The sequence below is a fragment of the Eriocheir sinensis genome, chromosome 52 (genome assembly GCF_024679095.1).
Source record: "Eriocheir sinensis breed Jianghai 21 chromosome 52, ASM2467909v1, whole genome shotgun sequence".
Taxonomy (NCBI): domain Eukaryota; kingdom Metazoa; phylum Arthropoda; class Malacostraca; order Decapoda; family Varunidae; genus Eriocheir; species Eriocheir sinensis.
In genome coordinates, this window is record NC_066560.1 from 7,027,234 (window position 1) to 7,047,542 (window position 20,309).

The window sequence follows — 20,309 nt, forward strand, 5'->3', positions numbered from 1 at the left end:
TACCTTAGCCATCATCACTACCTTAGCCATCATCACTACCTTAGCCATCATCACTACCTTAGCCATCATCACTACCTTAGCCATCATCACTACCTTAGCCATCATCACTACCTTAGCCATCATCACTACCTTAGCCATCATCACTACCTTAGCCACCATCACTACCTTACCCACCATCACTACCTTAGCCATCATCACTACCTTAGCCATCATCACTACCTTAGCCATCATCACTACCTTCACCACCACCATCACTACCTTCACCACCACCATCACTACCTTCACCACCACCATCACTACCTTCACCACCACCATCACTACCTTCACCACCATCATCACTACCTTCACCACCACCATCACTACCTTCACCACCATCATCACTACCTTCACCACCATCATCACTACCTTCACCACCACCATCACTACCTTCACCACCACCATCACTACCTTCACCACCACCATCACTACCTTCACCACCACCATCACTACCTTCACCACCACCATCACTACCTTCACCACCATCATCACTACCTTCACCATCACCATCACTACCTTCACCACCACCATCACTACCTTCACCACCACCATCACTACCTTCACCACCACCATCACTACCTTCACCACCACCATCACTACCTTCACCACCACCATCACTACCTTAGCCACCATCACTACCTTAACCATCATCACTACCTTAGCCATCATCACTACCTTAGCCACCATCACTACCTTACCCACCATCACTACCTTAGCCATCATCACTACCTTAGCCATCATCACTACCTTCACCACCATCATCACTACCTTCACCACCATCATCACTACCTTCACCACCATCATCACTACCTTCACCACCATCATCACTACCTTCACCACCATCATCACTACCTTAGCCACCATCATCACTACCTTAGCCATCATCATCACTACCTTCACCACCATCATCACTACCTTCACCACCATCATCACTACCTTCACCACCATCATCACTACCTTCACCACCATCATCACTACCTTAGCCACCATCATCACTACCTTAGCCACCATCATCACTACCTTAGCCATCATCACTACCTTAGCCATCATCACTACCTTCACCACCATCATCACTACCTTCACCACCATCATCACTACCTTAGCCATCACCACTACCTTCGCCATCACCACTACCTTAGCCATCACCACTACCTTCGCCATCACCACTACCTTCGCCACCATCATCACTACCTTCACCACCATCATCACTACCTTAGCCATCATCACTACCTTAGCCATCACCACTACCTTCGCCATCATCACTACCTTAGCCATCACCACTACCTTCGCCATCACCACTACTTTCACCATCATCACTACCTTCGCCATCATCACTACCTTAGCCACCATCACTACCTTCACCACCATCATCACTACCTTCACCACCATCATCACTACCTTCACCACCATCATCACTACCTTAGCCATCATCACTACCTTCGCCATCATCACTACCTTCACCACCATCATCACTACCTTCACCGCCATCATCACTACCTTCACCGCCATCATCACTACCTTCACCGCCATCATCACTACCTTCACCGCCATCATCACTACCTTCACCACCATCACTACCTTCACCACCATCATCACTACCTTCACCACCATCATCACTACCTTAGCCATCATCACTACCTTAGCCATCATCACTACCTTAGCCATCACCACTACCTTAGCCATCACCACTACCTTCATCACCACTACCTTCATCACCACTACCTTCACCATCACCACTACTTTCACCATCATCACTACCTTCACCATCATCACTATCATCGTCACCATCATCACTATCATCGTCACCATCACTATCATCGTCACCATCATCATCACTATCACCACAACTATTTTCATCATATTTTCAACCCTATACCATCTACTACGTACACACCACTTCATTTTCTCTCACTTTCACTCTTGTAATCGTCGCTATCATTTGCATCACCATCACCATCATCATCACCACTATAAGTCTCACTACCCCCACTACTACCGTCACTGTCCCCTACACCACCATCACTACCCCGTCACCATCATCACCACCAACCACTATTATTAGTTACCACATCACTATCACTACGCCATCACCACCACCATCACTCCCATCAATTACTGTCATCACCATTTTAACATCATCATCATCACCACCACCACCTCCTCCTCGCTGGCTGGACTGACTCAATGGATAACCTAAATTTGACTGTAAAAGTGCATTTCAAACAAGGCAAGTGCTCTCTCTCTCTTCTCTCTCTCTCTCTCTCTCAATCCTCCATCTTTCTCTTCTCTCTCTGTCTGTCGATTCTATTTTGTTTTTTTCTTATTTTCTTTTACATTATTTCGTTTATTGCGTCTTATTTTTTTTGTTTCCTTTATGCTATTTTTTCTACTTTTGGGTGGATCAATAACAAAAGAAAACAAAACAATATTTACTACTACTACTACTACTACTACTACTACTATAGTTAACCTTTCTACGTCTCCTATTCTTTTTCCTCTTTTTTTTTCTACTACTACTACCACTACAACTACTATTACTACTATTACTACAACTACAACTACTACAACTACAACTACAACTACTACCACTACTACTATTACTACTACTATGTTGCGATGCGTCATTCCAGCCTCTCTTACCCTCTCTCCCCCCACCGCCACCACACGTATTTACGCGAGGACTCGGGAAGACGGGGAAGCCTCAGTTTGTATCAGGACGCGGTGTGGTGAGTATCAAGCTGCTCTCTCTCTCTCTCTCTCTCTCTCTCTCTCTCTCTCTCTCTCTCTCTCTCGATGGTGGTGGTAGTGGTGCGAAGTGTATTATCAAGTGTGTGTGTACCCGACTAAGTGTTTGTGTGTGTGTGTGTTTGTGCGTGAGATACTTATAATTACAGGTAAGTTAGGCACACCTGAGAATGTCGATTTGAGAAGTAAACTAGTGTCGTATTCTTAAACATCTCGGCGGCCAAGTAGCTACACATTTGACAAGGCATTCGTAGGAGTTCGGGGCATTTCCAGGGGTAGTTTTATAAGCATGGTGGTAGTTTGACCCTTCTTCTGCACCATGAACCTAAGAACACACTCATTAGAACCCGACTGAGATTCTTTTTGACCTTTGGAAATAGTTGAGGTGAGAGGCGGACGTGTCTAACCATACTGAACTTCGAAGTGAGATAGCGAAGAAGGGAATGAGACGAGGTGAAAAAAAGGAGGAAGGAGGAACGATGAAGAGGAGGAAGAGGAAATATAACACGGACGGAAACGGTGAAGGAGTGGAATTGACAGCGATGGAAGAACGGGGAGTAGGTGTTCCTAAGACTGGAGATGGTGGGCAGAGGAGGGAAAGAAATAAAGAGAAGAAAGACGAGAGGAACGATGAAGATTAGGAGGAAATATGAAACAGTGCAGAGGAAAACTATGAGGGAGTGGAGATGACAGCGATGGAAGGACGGGGAGTAGGTGTTCCTAAGACTATAGAGATGGTGGGCAGATGAGGGAAAGGAATAAAGAGAAGAAAGACGAGAGGAACGATGAAGAGGATGAGGAGGAAATAGAACACGGACGGAAACGGTGAAGGAGTGGAGATGACAGCGATGGAAGGACGGGGAGTAGGTGTTCCTAAGACTAGAGATGGTGGGGAGTGGAGGGAAAGAAATGGAGAGAAGATAGAAGAGAGGAACGATGACGAGGATGAAGAGGAAATATAACACTGACGGAAACGGTGAAGGAGTGGAGATGACAGCGATGGAAGGACGGGGAGTAGGTGTTCCTAAGACTAGAGAAGGGAAAGAAATGATGGGAAGGCAGACGAAAGTAACCATAAAGAGGATGTTGACGAGGTAGTAAAGGGAGCAATGGGAGAGCGGTAAGTATAGGTGATCTTCAGACTAATTATAATTGACAATGGAGGTGAAGAAATGAAGAGGAGGAAGACGAAGGGACCCATAGAGGATGTTGATGATGTATTACGACTAGAAGCGAAAGACGGATTACTGAAGGGTAGATCGTGTAGTAAAGGGAAGGGATGGGTAGAAGAAGGGAGAATAATTATAGAAAGGAAAAAAAGAATGGGAAAGAAGATGGTTACCCCTTTTCAGCACTTTTCCCTTTCTCCTTCCTCCTCCCCTCCTCCTCTCTCCTTTGGTCTACTACATTTTTCCTCCTCCTCCTCCTTCTCCATCTTTGCAAATGTTTTCCTTAATGAGACAGGAAAGAAAGAAAGAATTACAGCTTTAAGAAGAACGGTGAATTATTATTATTACTATTATTATTACTATTATTATTATTATTGTCGGGTAGTTTATGGGTATTATGATAAGACGTGGATATGGAAATTTTTAAAGTTTATTACTACACATCATTACCATTAGTATTATCATTGTTGCTATTGTTCGTATTTTGTTTGTTTTTCTCCTCGAGCTAAAGTAAAGAATAATAAAGAGGAGGAAATATGATATATCTCGCATTTACAGTTTTCTCCACTTCTGGGAAATCTCTCTCTGTGTCTCTCTCTGTCTCTCTCTCTGACTGTTTAACCTCTGTCACTTCGTTTTCTCCTTTATAAATATCTTTCTATCTCTTTCTTCCATTTTTTTCTATTTCCACTTTTTCTTTATTTTTTCCTTTCACATTACTCTCCTCCTCCTTCTTCCCTATACTCCCCTGCTCATCCCATTTCCCCTTTCTTCACCTCTTCTTTATCTACCTACTTTCTCTTCCCTTTGCTCATTCCTGCTTACCTCTCTTCATCTTTCCTTCCATAATTCCTGTTTTTTTTTTTTTTGCTTCGTCTATCTCTAAAAATTTCTACCCGTTTCCTTTTTGGCTCCAAGTCCTCCGCTATCTATTTCTTGACCTCCCTTCTTTATCTTCCTACTTTTTCTACCCTTTCCTAATTCCTGCTTACCTCTTCATCTTTCCTTCTATAATTCCTCTCCGTTTTTTTTGCTTCGTCTATCCCTAAAAAATTCTACCCGTTTTCTTTTTTTTGCTCCAATCCTCCGGTATCTACTTATCCTCTCAATCTTCTCGGAATCTCTTTTTTTCCTTCCTACCACCTCCCCGTTTTCCGAGATCCCACCCTTTCCCTCTCTTCTTTCTCTTTTTTTCTTCTCCCGCTGTCTTAACTCCTATGTTTCTTTTACTATTCCTTACCACGCATTTATTGTCCTTCTGTTCACTTCTCTTCCTTTTCTTCTATTCCATTTCACGCCCTCTCTCCTTTTCCTCTTCTCTCATCTCTCTTTTTGCCCTTCCTCCCCTCTGGTATGTCCCCTCATTTCTCTCCTTCCTTGAGTCTCTTCCTCCTTCCTCCTCCTCTTCCTATTTCTGATTCTCTCTCTTACAATTACGAGTTTATTTATTGCTCTCTCTCTCTCTCTCTCTCTCTCTCTCTCTCTCTCTCTCTCTCTCTCTCTCTCTCTCTTTTTTTCTCTCCTTTTCTCTCTTCTTCTCACTCTTTTCTTCCCTTCTCTTCTTTTCTATTCTCCTGTCCTCTTCTCTTGTCTCCTTTTCTCTTCTTTATTCTCTTCTTTCTCTTTTCTTCTTCTCCCTACTTTTCTCTTCTCATTTTTTCTCTTCTTTTCTTCTCACCTTTTCTCTCCTCTTTTCTTCTCTCCTCTACCCTACTTTTCTCTTCTCTTCTCTCTTTTCTTCTCTCTTCTACCCTACTTTTCTCTCGTTTTCTCTTCTCTTCTTCTCTTCTCTCCTTTACTCTTCTCTTCTCTCCTTTACTCTTCTCTTCTCTCCTTTACTCTTCTCTTCTCTCCTTTACTCTTCTCTTCTCTCCTTTACTCTTCTCTTCTCTCCTTTACTCTTCTCTTCTTTTCCCTTCTCTTCTCTCCTCCTCACCTTTTCTCTCCTCTCCTCTTCTCTCCTTTACTCTTCTTTTCTCTTCTCTTCTTTTCTCTTCTCTTCCCTTCTCTTCTCTCCTCCCCTTTGCTTGTGGGGTCAGTGTTCTCTCCCTTACGACCCTTCTTGCACCCTTCCCTAACACTACTTTCTCTTGCCCTTCACTCTCCCTCTGAAAAAATATATGCTCCCTTCGCCCTCAATCCTCCCCTCCCTCCCTCCCCTTTTCTCTCTCCCTTCTTCTCCCTCATTCCTTCCTCCCCCTCCCTCCGTTTCCCGTCTCCCTTCCTCTGCTTTCTCTCCTCTCCCCTCCTCCCTTTCCTCCATCTTTCCTCTTCTCCTCTCTTCTCCCTTCTTTTCCTCAGTCTCCCCCCTCTTCTCCCTTACTTCCCTCCTCCGCCTCCCCTTCCATCCCCTCTTCTTACCTCTTCCTTTTTCCTTCCGCTCTCCTCCCTCCTTTCCTTCGCTATCCCCTTCCTCCACCTCCCTTTCTCTCCTCGCTTCTCCTTTCCTCCCCCTCCCCTCTTCTCCCTTCCTCCGTCTTCCCCATCTCTCCTCTCTTCTCCCTCACTCTTTCACCTCCCTCCTGTCTTCCTCCTTCCCCCTTCTCCCTCACTCTTTCACCTTCCTCCTTTCTTCCTCCTCCCCCTCTCCCTTCTTCCTTCTCCCTTCTCCCTTCGTAAGACGTAGTTCTCCCCTCACTGATCCGTGGCTCGTAGCGTGGGTCATGTCCGTCACACACACACACACACACACACACACACACACTAGGTAAGTTCGTTAGGCGTTGATGCTGATACGACTCTTGACTTTTATGGAGAGTTATTGATTGACCTACTTTTTTTATTTAGTTGTATTGAAAGACAGAGTGATGGAGCACGTTAGGAAAGGCCATGGTCACGCAGGGGGCCTAGTAATGACTGATGATGATGATGATAGAATGAATAGCGTTAGGAAGGAGATCACCTGAGTCATCACCTGCTAATCACTACCTGGGGAACACACACACACAGACACACACACATATATATATATTAATACCTTCAAAGGCTACACCTCGGTACACCTGTCGTAAGTAAGCCCTCAGGTAAGGTGTGGGCGCCGGCTTGTTACGGAGGCTTAGTATCTCGGCCCCAGGCATCATTGCAGCCTCCACAGACACGTTGGAAAGGTGGGCTGCCTTGCTAATTAGTTTCTGGGGCAGGTAAGGATCTTGGATATTAATTTTTTTCCTATATTCCTGATTCCCTTTTTCTTTCCTTTTCTTCCTCCTTCTCCTCGTCTTCCATGTCCTTTCTTCTTTTTTAATACCTTTTTCTCGCTCCTTTTCCTTCTCCCCCTTGCTTGATCTCTCTCTCTCTCTCTCTCTCTCTCTCTCTCTCTCTCTCTCTCTCTCTCTCTCTCTCTCTCTCTCTCTCTCTGTCTCTGTCTCTGTCTCTCTCTCTGTCTTCCATATCATTTCTCTTTTCCAATACTTTTCCTTCTCCCTCTCCCTCTCCTTTTTCTTCTCTTCTTCCTCCTCCTTGCTTTAATCGCTCTACGTGTCCTCTTTCCTATCCAATATTTCTCCTTCTCTCTCTCCTTCTCCTCCTCCAGTTTTTATTCGCCTTGCATATCGCCTTTCTCTTCCCACACTTCGCCTTCTCTTTCCTCCTCCTTGATAACTTCGTCTTCCATATCCTCTTTCTTTTCCAATACTTCTTATTTCTCCTCCTTTAATTGATTCATTCGTCTCCCATATCATCTTTCTTTTCCGATAATTTTCCTATTATTTGTTTCTTGTCATCTGTGTCTTCCTCCTCCTCCTCCTTCTCTTCCTCCTCTGGTGCCTTTCCTAACTCCAAAGACCCATATACAGTATTCTCAAACATGTCGGAGCTTACACACACACACACACACACACACACACACACACACACTTGATTAGGGCTTTCGTAGAGGTTGTGTGGGGGTATATCCACGGAGGAGGAGGAGGAGGAGGAGAGGAAGGAAAAAGCAGGAGAAATGGAAGGAGACTATATAGAAGGCGAGGAAAACATAAAAGGGAAAAGAAGAAGTAGGAAAGAGAGGAGGAGGAGGAGGAAAAAAGAAGAGGAGAAGGAGGAGAGGAAGGAAAATGCAGGAGAAATGGAAGGAGACTATAATTATGGAGGGCGAGGAAAACAAAAAAGGGAAAAGAAGGAGTAGGAAAGAGAGGAGGAGGAGTAGGAAAAAAAGAGGAGGAGGAGGAGGAAGAAAATACGGTGCTTCTTCCTCATCTTCCATCCATTGTATTACCTTCCCTTTTGACGCGTGAGAAAATTAAAGCAGGTAGGAAATGTGATGTAAAGATGAAGTTTGAGCAAGTCTCGTCACACCCTCTTAAAATCCCTCGTGTTATCCTTGCTTACTTTTCCCCTAATTTCCTTGCCTTCCACCTCTTAGCTATCCTCCTCACTTCCCTTTCCTGCACTCTCTCTTTTTCTTTCATTTAGTACTTCTCTTTATCCCTTCCTCACAATCCCTCGTGTTATCCTCCTTCCTTTTCTCCATATATATTTCCTTTCCTTCCTTCTTTTAGCTAACCTCCTCACTTCACTTTCCTACTCTCTCTCTCTCTTTATCCCTTCCTCAATCACTCATGTTATCCTTCTTCCTTTTCTCGTACACTTCCTTTTCTTCCTATACTCTCTCTACTTTCCCTTTCGACACCTTTTTTTTCACCCTTATTATCTCTTCCTCTTTCTATCTCTCCCTCCATCTCTTCCTCTCATTTATTACTCTTTTCTGGTCCTTCCTCTTTACCTCCTTTCTCCTCTCCTCCTGGCGTTCGAGGTTAGATAGAGCGAAGACGGAGGAAGAGATGAACGTACTAATGATATATATTTTCTACCTCACGTTTTTGGCCTTTCTTTATGAAGTTGAAGGTGCGTTGAGTGTTACAATATACAACGTGACCTTCAAGCTTCCGCCTCCTGAAGATGGGAAATGTAGGGCGATATTGATTTCACCTCGAGTCGTTGGCCTTTGTTTGATGAAGTTGTTGAAGTATGCTGGCTGTCAAGATTATACAGAGTGACGCCTAACCTTCTTCTCTTCCTCCTTCTCTTTGGTTTATTCATATCTTTCTTTTCCAATACTTCTTCTCCTTTCTCCTCCTCGTCCTGTTTATCATCTTTCTCCTCCACCACTTTGCCTTCTGCTGTCTTCTCTTCCTCCTCCTCCTTGTTTTTTTTCAAGTCTTCTTTCTTTTACAATACTACTTCTCCTTTCTCCTCCTCGTCCTGTTTATCATCTTTCTCCTCCAACACTTTGCCTTCTTATGTCTTTTCTTCCTTCTATTTGGTTTATTCATTTCTTCTTTCTTTTCCAATACTTCTCCTTTCTCCTCCTCGTCCTGTTTATCATCTTTCTCCTCCACCACTTTGCCTTCTGCTGTCTTCTCTTCCTCCTTCTATTTGGTTTATTTCTTTCTTTCTTTTCCAATACTTCTTCTCCTTTCTCCTCCTCGTCCTGTTTATCATCTTTCTCCTCCACCACTTTGCCTTCTTATATCTTCTCTTCTTCCTTCTATTTGGTTTATTCACTTCTTTCTTTTCCAATACTTCTCCTTTCTCCTCCTCGTCTGTCCTTCCGTCTCTTCTTCCTCCTCTTTGGGTTATTCGTCTTGGTTATCATCTTTCTCCTCCAGCACTTTGCCGCCTTCTTTCTTCTCTTCCTCCTCCTTGGTTTATTAATTTCTTCTTTCTTTTACAATACTTCCTTTCTCCTCCTCCTCCTCTTTAATGTATTCATCATCTTGCTTATCATCTTTCTCTTCCATCAGTTCTTCTTTTGTCTTCTATTCCTAGGTTTATTTATATCTTTCTTTCTTTTCCAGTACTTCGCCTTTCTACTTCTTCCTCCTCTTTGATGTATTCGCCTTGCTTATCTTCACTTCATTTCTTTTTATCCCTTTCTCACAATCCCTCGTGTTATTCTTCTTCCTTTTCTCCATATATATTTCCTCTTCTTCCATCTTTAAGCTACCCTCTTCACTTTCCATTCCCGCACTCTCACTTTCTTTCCTTCTTTCTTCTTCTTCTCTCGCTTCCTCGAGTTGAGTATACTGAAGACTGTGGAAGAGATGTACCGAGGATGCAGATATCACCTCGAGTCCTTGGCCTCTGTTCGTGAAGGTACGCCGCGTGTTAGAATATACGCGCCCGACCTTCCGCCTCCTGCGCCTTCCCCGTCAGGAGTAGGCGAAGCAGTGAAGGTATTGATCCACCTGTTTATGCGTATTTCCCTTACATGCGAGGCTACTTTGAAGAGGACATTACGCCCCGTCCCCCAGTCCTTGCACACCCACCACTGCCCCCTCAGCCTCGTCATTTCCAGCCCACAAGGATGCTGCCTCTCGCTTTGACCATCCCACCTGACCTGAATGTGTGTGCGTACGTGTGTGTGTGTGTGTGTGGGGGGGGGTGTCTGTAGGTAGATAGGTAGGAAAACTAGGGTAGCTGCCATTGCTGAGGAGGGATAAGGAAGAACAGGAGGAAGAGGAGATGTAGGGAAGTAGATGGGTGAGTAGAAAGAAGAGTAATGAGGAGAGGAGGGGTAAGAAAGGAGAAAGAAGGAGGAGATGAAGGGTGAGATAAGATGGGTGAGTAGAAAGATGAGAAGGCGGGATAAAAAAAAAAGAGGGAGAAAGAAGGAGGAGGAGGAACACAAAGAAATACAAAGGAAGAACAAACAGCAGACCTGATGGTCCTTACTAGACTGACTAGCTACACTATCTAAACAAAGGTGGAAGATGAAGGACAGCAAAGGCGAAGGCTCCTCCCCCCCTCAAGCCAAAGCTGGCAGGAAAGGAAAAAGAACCATGCAGCATGGAAAAACTGCAAGGAAATTATATAGGAAAGAACACCATTACTGCTACCACTAACCGGGCGATAAAAAACGGACAACCTAGGAATCATTTTTGTTACTCTCCGTTGAACCCGTTCTAAGTCTTTTCTGTAATAGGGAGACCAAAACTATACAGAGTACTAGATGGGGTCGAACCAGGGAATTATACAGTTTTAATATTACTTTTTCCTATTTATTATTAAAGACTAGTCCGATGATGCCAACCAATTTGTTGCGGTTTTAACAACCTCTGAACAATGCTGACCGGGCTTTAAATCGCTTGATATAGTGATTCCAAGATCCTTTTCTTTACTTACTACAGAAAGTTGTTGGCCATTCATTACGTACCGAACGCCATTGTTATTGTTTCCGATGTGTAACACTTTTACATTTGTCAACGTTAAATTTCATTTGCCATTGATTGGCCCAACGTGCAAGTCGATCTAGATCTGATTTTAAAGCTTCTTCGTAGAGTGTCGCAGTTACTTTACTAGCACTAGCAATCTGTGCAGCATAGGTAGATCGGTAAGTAGATGGGTGAGGGAAGAGATGAGAGTAGTGAGGAGAGGAGGGGGTGAGAAAGGAGGAGATGCAGGAGATGAAGGGCGAGATAGGTAAATAGGTTAAGTAGATGGGTGAGGGGAAAGATGAGGGTAGTGAGGAGAGGAGGGGTGAGAAAGGAGGAGAGAGCAGGGTAGATGGGTGAGGGGAAAGATGAGGGTAGTGAGGAGAGGGGTGAGAAAGGAGGAGAGAGCAGGAGATGAATGGAGGAGATGAAAGGCGGAGATACAAAGCTCTGAAAGGGAGAATAGGTTTAATCACGGGACGTAAAACTCTGATGACGCCGTGACTTATATGAAAAGGTGGAGATGACGGGAGATGAGGCGTAGATGGAGGAGGAGGAGGTGGGTATGGAAAAAAAATAAGACAAGGAGGAGCAGGTAAAGGTCATAGGGACGAAAATCACTGAAGAAATGATGCAGAAGGAGGAGGAGAAGAAATCAAGAATGAGAAGGAGGAAGAGGAGGATAACATTGAAAAAACGAGAAAATGAGAGAAAAGAAAAACAGGAAGTAGAGAATGAGAATATGAAAGGCGATGAAAAACAATAAAAAGGAGAAGGAGGAAAGAGATGACGAGGAGGAAGAACATAAAAACGAGAAAATGAGAATAAAGAAGAGGAGGAAGAGAATATGAATATGGAAGTGGAAGAAAACAAACAAAAAAGGAGAAGGAGGAGGAAGAAAGATGACGATGAGGAAGAAGAGGAAGAGAAGAACATGAAAACCGAAATAAATGAGTACAGAAAAACAGGATAAAGAGAATGAAAATATTGAAAGCGAAGAAAAAAGGAGGAGGAAGATTATGATAGAGGAGGAGGAAGAGAAGATAAGCCTAGCCGCGTTTTCAAAGGTCATACTAAATTAATCTAAGAGAAGCGTAAAGAAATATTAGCACTCAGAACCGGTTTGATACGTGTAGTGTCATTGTTCCCCTCTTCTTCCTCCTTCACCTCCTCCTCCTCCTCCTCCACTTAACGCTCCTTAAACATCCTTACGTAACCAGTCTCGCAACGTAATAGATTCGTTCACCTGTGGGACTTGCATACAGTTTTTTTGTGGCCTTATAACGAATGGAAGAATGGACTTGGGAGAGTCATGTTATGTGTCGAGCGGTTAAATAATATCATAGCCTTTATTTACTCTATTTTTTTGGCCCTTGAGCTGCGGCCTAGTACTGTAAACAAACAGATGAACAACGAAGAGAGAGAGAGAGGAAATTGAATAGGTCTAATTGTGAAGGAGTGAAATGACTTAAATCCGCCATGATCCAAATCTATCTGAATATTCATGCCTTTCTATCCCCGTCTTTTCCAATTTGTATGTATATAGGTCTGGCCCATTCTCTCTCTCTCTCTCTCTCTCTCTCTCTCTCTCTTCTCCCTTTGCTCTTTCTTTATCCTTCTCTTTTCTTCCTTTCTCATTCATTTCCTTATTTTTTCTCCCTTCCTCTCCCTGCCATTTTCTTCTTTGTCGCCCCTTCCTCCCTTCCTTTATTCCTTCACCTCCCCTCTTCTCTTCTCTCCCATTGCACACTCTCCCTTTACCTCCTCCCTCGCTCTCTAACCATGTCCAATCCTCTCGTTCTCTCTTTTAGCACCTCTTTATCCCTCCATCCCCTCCTCCTCCATCCTTCTCTCTTCCATTCCACACCTACACACACTTTCCCTTTCTCTAACGATGTCCAACTCTTGTTCTCGATCTTGTTGCATCTCTTTAACCCTTCCTCTCCTCCTCCATCCCTCCCTCTCCCCCCCATTCCACAGCTACACACTCAACGATGTCCAACTCTTGTTCTCGATCTTGTTGCATCTCTTTAACCCTCCCTCTCCTCCTCCATCCATCCCTCTCTTTCTCCCATTCCACACCTACACTCTCAACGATGTCCAACTCTCTCGTTCTCTCCCCGGCAGACACACACACGAGGTCAATGGTGTTTTCCTTCCACGTGTACCGCAAGAGTGCTCCCAATGGCAAGCTCTCCGTGTACGTGGGGCGGCGGGACTACACGGACCACCTCACCCACGTCGACCCCATTGGTGAGTATAGCAAGGCACGTAGAGACACACAGAGCACCGTTGTCAGATAATTATCGTACTCAAGAGCATGGTATTTACCGGGTTTTGACGCCTAAGAAGTAACTATCACCAAGAAACATCAGGAATTAACTAGATTACGTCACCAAAGGAAGGGCTGACAGCTTTTAGTGAATAACTCAAAATTAGACCAACTTAAATTAAAGACAATTCTTAAATTACACTTATACTTAAATTGACAAATCAAATATAATCCCCGGTATGATAAGTAACTACCCTTCGTGACAGGGTGAGATGAACAACAAAAGAAACAATGGAACAACAGGTGATGTATCCTCCTCAGTTTACCCGTCCTTGTACTTTACCGCTAAGGTGATATCGCTGTGTGATGTAAATCCAGTGAGAGGTAGACACCTTAACACCCGATGAGGCTAGACTGCTTTTCCACTGGCAGGCCGGATCCTTATATAGCTTCTGATGAGGCCCGGCTTGCTTCGTTCGAGGGATTGAGGTGTCGAGGTCTGAAGGTTGGGGTTCGTTGTCAGGATGGAAAGTTGGAGAGTTTCGTTTAGTCGGGACAACATCTGTGGTCATATGCCGGAGAGACACAGGAGGGGGAAGGAATTATAGAAGGGAATAGACCCCAGGAGACGAGACACAACCCCCGATTAATACCTGGTACCCATTCACTGCTGGGTGGACAGGGGTGTAGGGTATCGGAAAAGCCGCCCAAGTTTTTCCACTCCGCCCGGGGATCGAACCGGGCTCTCTCGATTGTGAGCCGAGTGTGCTAACCATTGCACTACGAAGCCCCCTATTAGGATGGAGATGGTGGTTTGTGAAGTGGGACGAGCACCCGGGAACGACCCTCGAGCGTACGCCTTGAAGGGTCGTTACAACTATTTTAACGATAAATATAAAGAAATCTCGTTATATGAGAGGAGAAACGGGCAGGAATGAAATCGAGGCATTGGGACAGGACTAAAAAAAAGAAAAAAAAGTGAAAGGAGAAGAGAAGGTAGATCATGTTTCCTTTACTTATGTCTTTGTTATTTAATCTTATTCTATCCCATCTTCTTCCTAATGGTCGTCATATATAATTTTTTTTTGACCCTTCTGAAGACCTCCTGATCGTGTACTAATCCAATATGTCAGGTAGATCATGTTTCCTCTACCTATGCCTTCGTTATTTAACCTTATTCTATCCCCATCTTCTTCCTAATAGTCGTCATCTATCTCTCACTACTCCTCAGGGCTTCACTTTAGTATCATCTTAGCGACCCTTCTGAAGACCTGATCGTACTAATCCAATATGTCAGGTAGATCATGTTTCCTCTACCTATGTCTTCGTTATTTAACCTTATTCTATCCCATCTTCTTCCTAATGGTCATATATTTCTCACTACGCCTCAGGGTTTTACTTAATCATTCTCTTTACGACCCTTCTGAAGACCTGATCGTACTAATCCAATATTAAGTCAGGTAGATCATGTTCCCTCTACTTATGCCTTCGTTATTTAACTTTATTCTATCTCCATCTTCTTCCTTCTTGTCGCTATGATTCTATGCTTCCATTAAGTAGATATTCCCAGCAGCCTAAGAGTTCTACCTATGTTATTGTTCTTGATCTTTCTCTCCCGGCTCCGACTCTATAATCTTTTTTCTTCTTGTCTCATGTTTTATCCTATTGCCACCTTTTCTCTTCTATCACTTTCTTCTTTTTTTTTAGTCCTGTCCCAATGCCTCGATGTAATTTCTGCTCGTTTCTCCTCTCAAATAAGTTCTGATTCTTAGGTTTCTCTCTTTTTCTGGCTTTTGTTTTGCCGTATTGCTGTCGATGTCCTTGCAAGTGTCCGTTTGCCACTGTCCCAACTTGTCCTATACCCGTCAGCCAAGACTGTCGGATGATACTGTCCTGTTTTTCTCGCTTATAACGATCATTTCTGAGACTAATTCGATCTCTCTACTTTAACGTTCTCTCTCTCTCTCTCTCTCTCTCTCTCTCTCTCTCTCTCTCTCTCTCTCTCTCTCTCTCTCTCTCTCTCTCTCTCTCTCTCTCTCTCTCTCTCTCTCTCGTTAGCATGTTCAAAATTTTATGTTTCTCTGATTGACGCTCAACCTCTCTCTCTCTCTCTCTCTCTCTCTCTCTCTCTCTCTCTCTCTCTCTCTCTCTCTCTCTCTCTCTCTCTCTCTCTCTCTCTCTCTCTCTCTCTCTCTCTCTCTCTCTCTCTCTCACCTGCATAAAAAGTAAAGATGTACAGGTGTGAGCGAGGGAAAGGCAGCTCCCACGAAGACGATAAGTGGATCATTGGCTGAATAACAATTGACAGCTGTTTAATGGGGAAGCAGAGTGGCTGAATGTGTTACGAGTCGACCTACATATCGAACTGGGGTCTGGTTATTGTTTATTTTTGTTTATGGTTGCCGTGATGAGTGAGTGAAGAGGAACCGGTGATGTGTGTTGATTGGTCTTTTTACGAGTGGTTGTTATTGTTGTTATTTGTTTTTTATTTTGTTTTTGTTTTCTATTTATATTTTTTTGCTGGTTTATTTATCTTCTTTTTTTCTACTTGTGATTATTGTTATTGTTTGTTTATTTATTTTATCTGTTTCTTTTACATATTTTCTTCTCTCTCTCTCTCTCTCTCTCTCTCTCTCTCTCTCTCTCTCTCTCTCTCTCTCTCTCTCTCTCTCTCTCTCTCTCTCTCTCTCTCTCTCTCTCTCTCTCTCTCTCTCTCTCTCATGCCTTATTTTTTTCTTCCTGTTTATTTCTCCATGTAGCAAAACATCCCACACCTCTATAACACTTCCATTTTTTCTTTCCCTTGCATTCTTTTCGATTCTCTCTTTTAATCACTCTTAACCTGCTTCTTTCTACCTGTGTCAAAGCGTCCCACACCTCTATGTCACTTCCATTGTTTCTTTCCCTTGTATTCTTTTCGATTCTCTCTTTTAATCACTCTTAACCTGCTTCTTTCTACCTGTGTCAAAGCGTCCCACACCTCTATACCGCTTCCATCATTTCGTTCCTTTGTCTCAGTTTCTCTTCTCTTCCAGCTAAAAAGGTCACGTGAGAGCTTCCTTAGTTCATATATATTTTTTTTACCTGCAGTCATAATTAACTTCCGCACCTGCTTCTCCCTTCTCGGCTTTTGAAAGGATTTATCACACCTGTTAATTAATCACTGTCTTCCTGGGTATGCTCCGTCCCCTTGTCTCAGGTGTTTCTACGTAATTATATTTTGTTTCTACCTGGAGTGATTAATATTCTTTCGTACTCCCGTCTCTCTCTCTCTCTCTCTCTCTCTCTCTCTCTCTCTCTCTCTCTCTCTCTCTCTCTCTCTCTCTCTCTCTCTCTCTCTCTCTCTCTCTCTCTCTCTCTCTCTCTCTCTCTCTCTCTCTCTCTCTCTCTATTCCCCCCAGCTCTTTTCTCTCATTCTTGCTTCTCCTCTCATACACACTCTCCCGCTCATCTCTCTTTACTCCCAGCTCCTCTCTCTCCGTCTTCCCTCTCCCCTTACTCACACTTTCTCTCCCTCACTCTTCCCTTTCCTTCCAGTTCTTCTCTCTTCCTTCTCCTTCTCCCTATCTCTCTACGTTACTTTATCCTATACCTCACTTTCTCCCTCTCCCACTCTCCCTCCCTCCGTCATTTTCACATTTCTTTAGTTCCTTTTTACCTTCACTTCACACCCGCCTCGTGTCTCCCCTCTTCCAGCACTTCCTATCTCCTTCACCCCTCACCCCTCAGCTCCCCTCCCCTGCCCCCCCCTCCCCCCCAACATCCACACCTCCCTGAGTAAGGCCTATAAAGACGCAGGGCATGACAACGTAAGTCTTTTCAACGGTAAAAATAGTCACATGCGATAGAAAGGTCAATGACATCGCGTGCTGCTCTGACGCGCTATGTATATAAGGAGGAGATTGTGCCGATCTAAATAGTCTAGATATCATTTGTGCCGAGCTAAATAACCCAGATAGAGTTTGTGCCGAGCTAAATAACCAAGATAGAGTTTGTGCAGAGCTAAATAACCAAGCTAGAGTTTGTGCCGAGCTAAATAACCTAGATAGAGTTTATGCCAAGCTAAATAACCAAGATAGAGTTTGTGCCAAGCTAAATAGCCAAGATAGAGTTTGTGCCGAGCTAAATAACCTAGATAGAGTTTGTGCCGAGCTAAATAACCAAGATAGAGTTTGTGCCGAGCTAAATAACCTAGATAGAGTTTGTGCCGAGCTAAATAACCTAGATAGAGTTTGTGCCGAGCTAAATAACCAAGATAGAGTTTGTGCCGAGCTAAATAACCAAGATAGAGTTTGTGCCGAGCTAAATAACCAAGATAGAGTTTGTGCAGAGCTAAATAACCAAGATAGAGTTTGTGCCGAGCTAAATAACCAAGATAGAGTTTGTGCCGAGCTAAATAACCTAGACAGTTTGTGCCGAGCTAAATAACCAAGATAGAGTTTGTGCCGAGCTAAATAACCAAGATAGAGTTTGTGCCGAGCTAAATAACCAAGACAGATTTTGTGTCGAGCTAAATAACCAAGATAGAGTTTGTGCCGAGCTAAATAACCAAGATAGAGTTTGTGCCGAGCTAAATAACTAAGATAGAGTTTGTGCCGAGCTAAATAACTAAGATAGAGTTTGTGCCGAGCTAAATAACCGACATATAGTAAGAAGGAGTTTGTGCCGAGCTAAATAACCAAGATAGAGTTTGTGCCGAGCTAAATAACCGACATATAGTAAGAAGGAGTTTGTGCCGAGCTAAATAACCAAGATAGAGTTTGTGCCGAGCTAAACAGCCTAGATAGAGTTTGTGCCGAGGTAAATAGCCTAGATAGAATTTTTGCCGAGCTAAATAACCAAGATACAGTTTGTGCCGCGCTAAATAACCAACACCACATATACTGCCGAGCTTAAAATGACGAAGATAAGAGTATATGCCGAGCTTTTGAATACCCAGCAACGTGAATACCAAGGAATATTGTGTGCCGGGTGTCCATAAGAAAGCCTTTGCATATTATAACAAGCTACAGAGGCGGCGAGTGAGGCGTGTAAGCTATCTAATGCAGGCACACGGGGATGACGTTGAATCTCTTTGCGGTATTTGTGTTACGAATACGAATGACGAGGCAGGAAAATATGTAGTTAGTCTATCTGTGAATAAATAAGTCTCTCTCTCTCTCTCTCTCTCTCTCTCTCTCTCTCTCTCTCTCTCTCTCTCTCTCTCTCTCTCTCTCTCTCTCTCTCTCTCTCTCTCTCTCTCTATCTCTCTCTCTCTCTTCTTTTCTTTTCTTTTCTTTCTTTCTCTTTGTTTTGTTTATTTGTTTGATTAACACTCTCTCTCTCTCTCTCTCTCTCTCTCTCTCTCTCTCTCTCTCTCTCTCTCTCTCTCTCTCTCTCTCTCTCTCTCTCTCTCTCTCTCTTCTTTTCTTTTCTTTTCTTTCTTTCTTATTTTCTTTCTTTCTCTTTGTTTTGTTTATTTGTTTGATTAATTCTCTCTCTCTCTCTCTCTCTCTCTCTCTCTCTCTCTCTCTCTCTCTCTCTCTCTCTCTCTCTCTCTCTCTCTCTCTCTCTCTCTCTCTCTCTCTCTCTCTCTCTCTCTCTCTCTCTCTCTCTCTCTCTCTCTCTCTCTCTCTCTCTCTCTCTCTCTCTCTCTCTCTCTCTCTCTCTCTCTCTCTCTCTCTTATTTTCTTTTCCTTTCTTTCTTATTTTCTTTATTCCTTTCTTTCTTTCTTTCTCTTTGTTTTATTTGTTTGTTTGTTTGATTGATTCTCTCTCTCTCTCTCTCTCTCTCTCTCTCTCTCTCTCTCTCTCTCTCTCTCTCTCTCTCTCTCTCTCTCTCTCTCTCTCTCTCTCTCTCTCTCTCTCTCTCTCTCTCTCTCTCTCTCTCTCTCTCTCTCTCTCTCTCTTATTTTCTTTTCCTTTCTTTCTTATTTTCTTTATTCCTTTCTTTCTTTCTTTCTCTTTGTTTTATTTGTTTGTTTGTTTGATTGATTCTCTCTCTCTCTCTCTCTCTCTCTCTCTCTCTCTCTCTCTCTCTCTCTCTCTCTCTCTCTCTCTCTCTCTCTCTCTCTCTCTCTCTCTCTCTCTCTCTCTCTCTCTCTCTCTCTCTCTCTCTCTCTCTCTCTCACAACTAATCCCCCCTCCAATCCATTACTCTCCCCACACCATATCCATTACTACCTAACTCCCCCTTACACGACACCATCTCTTTTAAAACCCCATCCCATTCTCTGTAACCACCCCCCATTTTCTTTCTCCTATTACCCCGTTTTCCTTTTTCAGCTCAATTGCAACCCACGTTTTCATCCTCTCACATGTCATTTCCTTTTTTCCCTTTCTCTTTCTCCCTTCCTACATAGACGAAGGATGTGTTGAAGCCCTATCCTTATCCTCCAACATGGCTTCCCTTTCTCCTTCTTAATTTCTTTCTCTTCCTACACAAACGAAGGATGACTGAAGGGACTGTTTTCTACCCCTTCATCTTTCTCCTTCTCTCCACTTTCTCCTTCATTCCTTTCTCTTCCTACGCAAACGAAGGATGATTGAAGGGACTGTTTTCTACCCCTTCATCTTTCTCCTTCTCTCCCATCTTACACAAAGGAGAAGGATAACTTTAAGGACCACTTCATCCTTACCAATTCACTGTTCTCCTTTTCTCTCTCCCTTCCGTGTCCTTATCATCTTCCTATTCCTTCTTTCACCCATTACATTTACATTTTCTTTTGCAAGTATAATAAAGTTTCAAGAGTTTCCCTTCCAACACACATGTCCTTCCTTTCTCTCTTTCTCTCCCTTCCTACAGACACGAAGGATAAGTTGAAGCTCCATCCTCATCCTTCTTCCTTTTCTCCCTTCCTAGTTCCTACAGTAGACGAAGGATTTCTGAAAGGAGCGACTTGTCTTCAATCCTTCATCTGCCTTCCTTCCTTCCTCCTCCTCCTCATCCCTTTCTAT

The 20,309-nt window shown here is 43.5% G+C and overlaps 1 protein-coding gene across 1 annotated transcript in view; it reads left to right on the forward strand.

Moving 5' to 3' along the window:
• The first annotated feature begins 13,175 nt into the window (after positions 1 to 13,175).
• Positions 13,176 to 20,309, forward strand: part of LOC126983010 (arrestin homolog) — a 37,634-nt gene continuing 30,500 nt past the window's right edge. Inside the window, exon 1 of the mRNA XM_050835421.1 lies at positions 13,176 to 13,354. Coding sequence (XP_050691378.1) covers positions 13,198 to 13,354 — 157 coding nt within the window. The 5' untranslated portion in view covers positions 13,176 to 13,197. The remainder of the gene's footprint in view (positions 13,355 to 20,309) is intronic.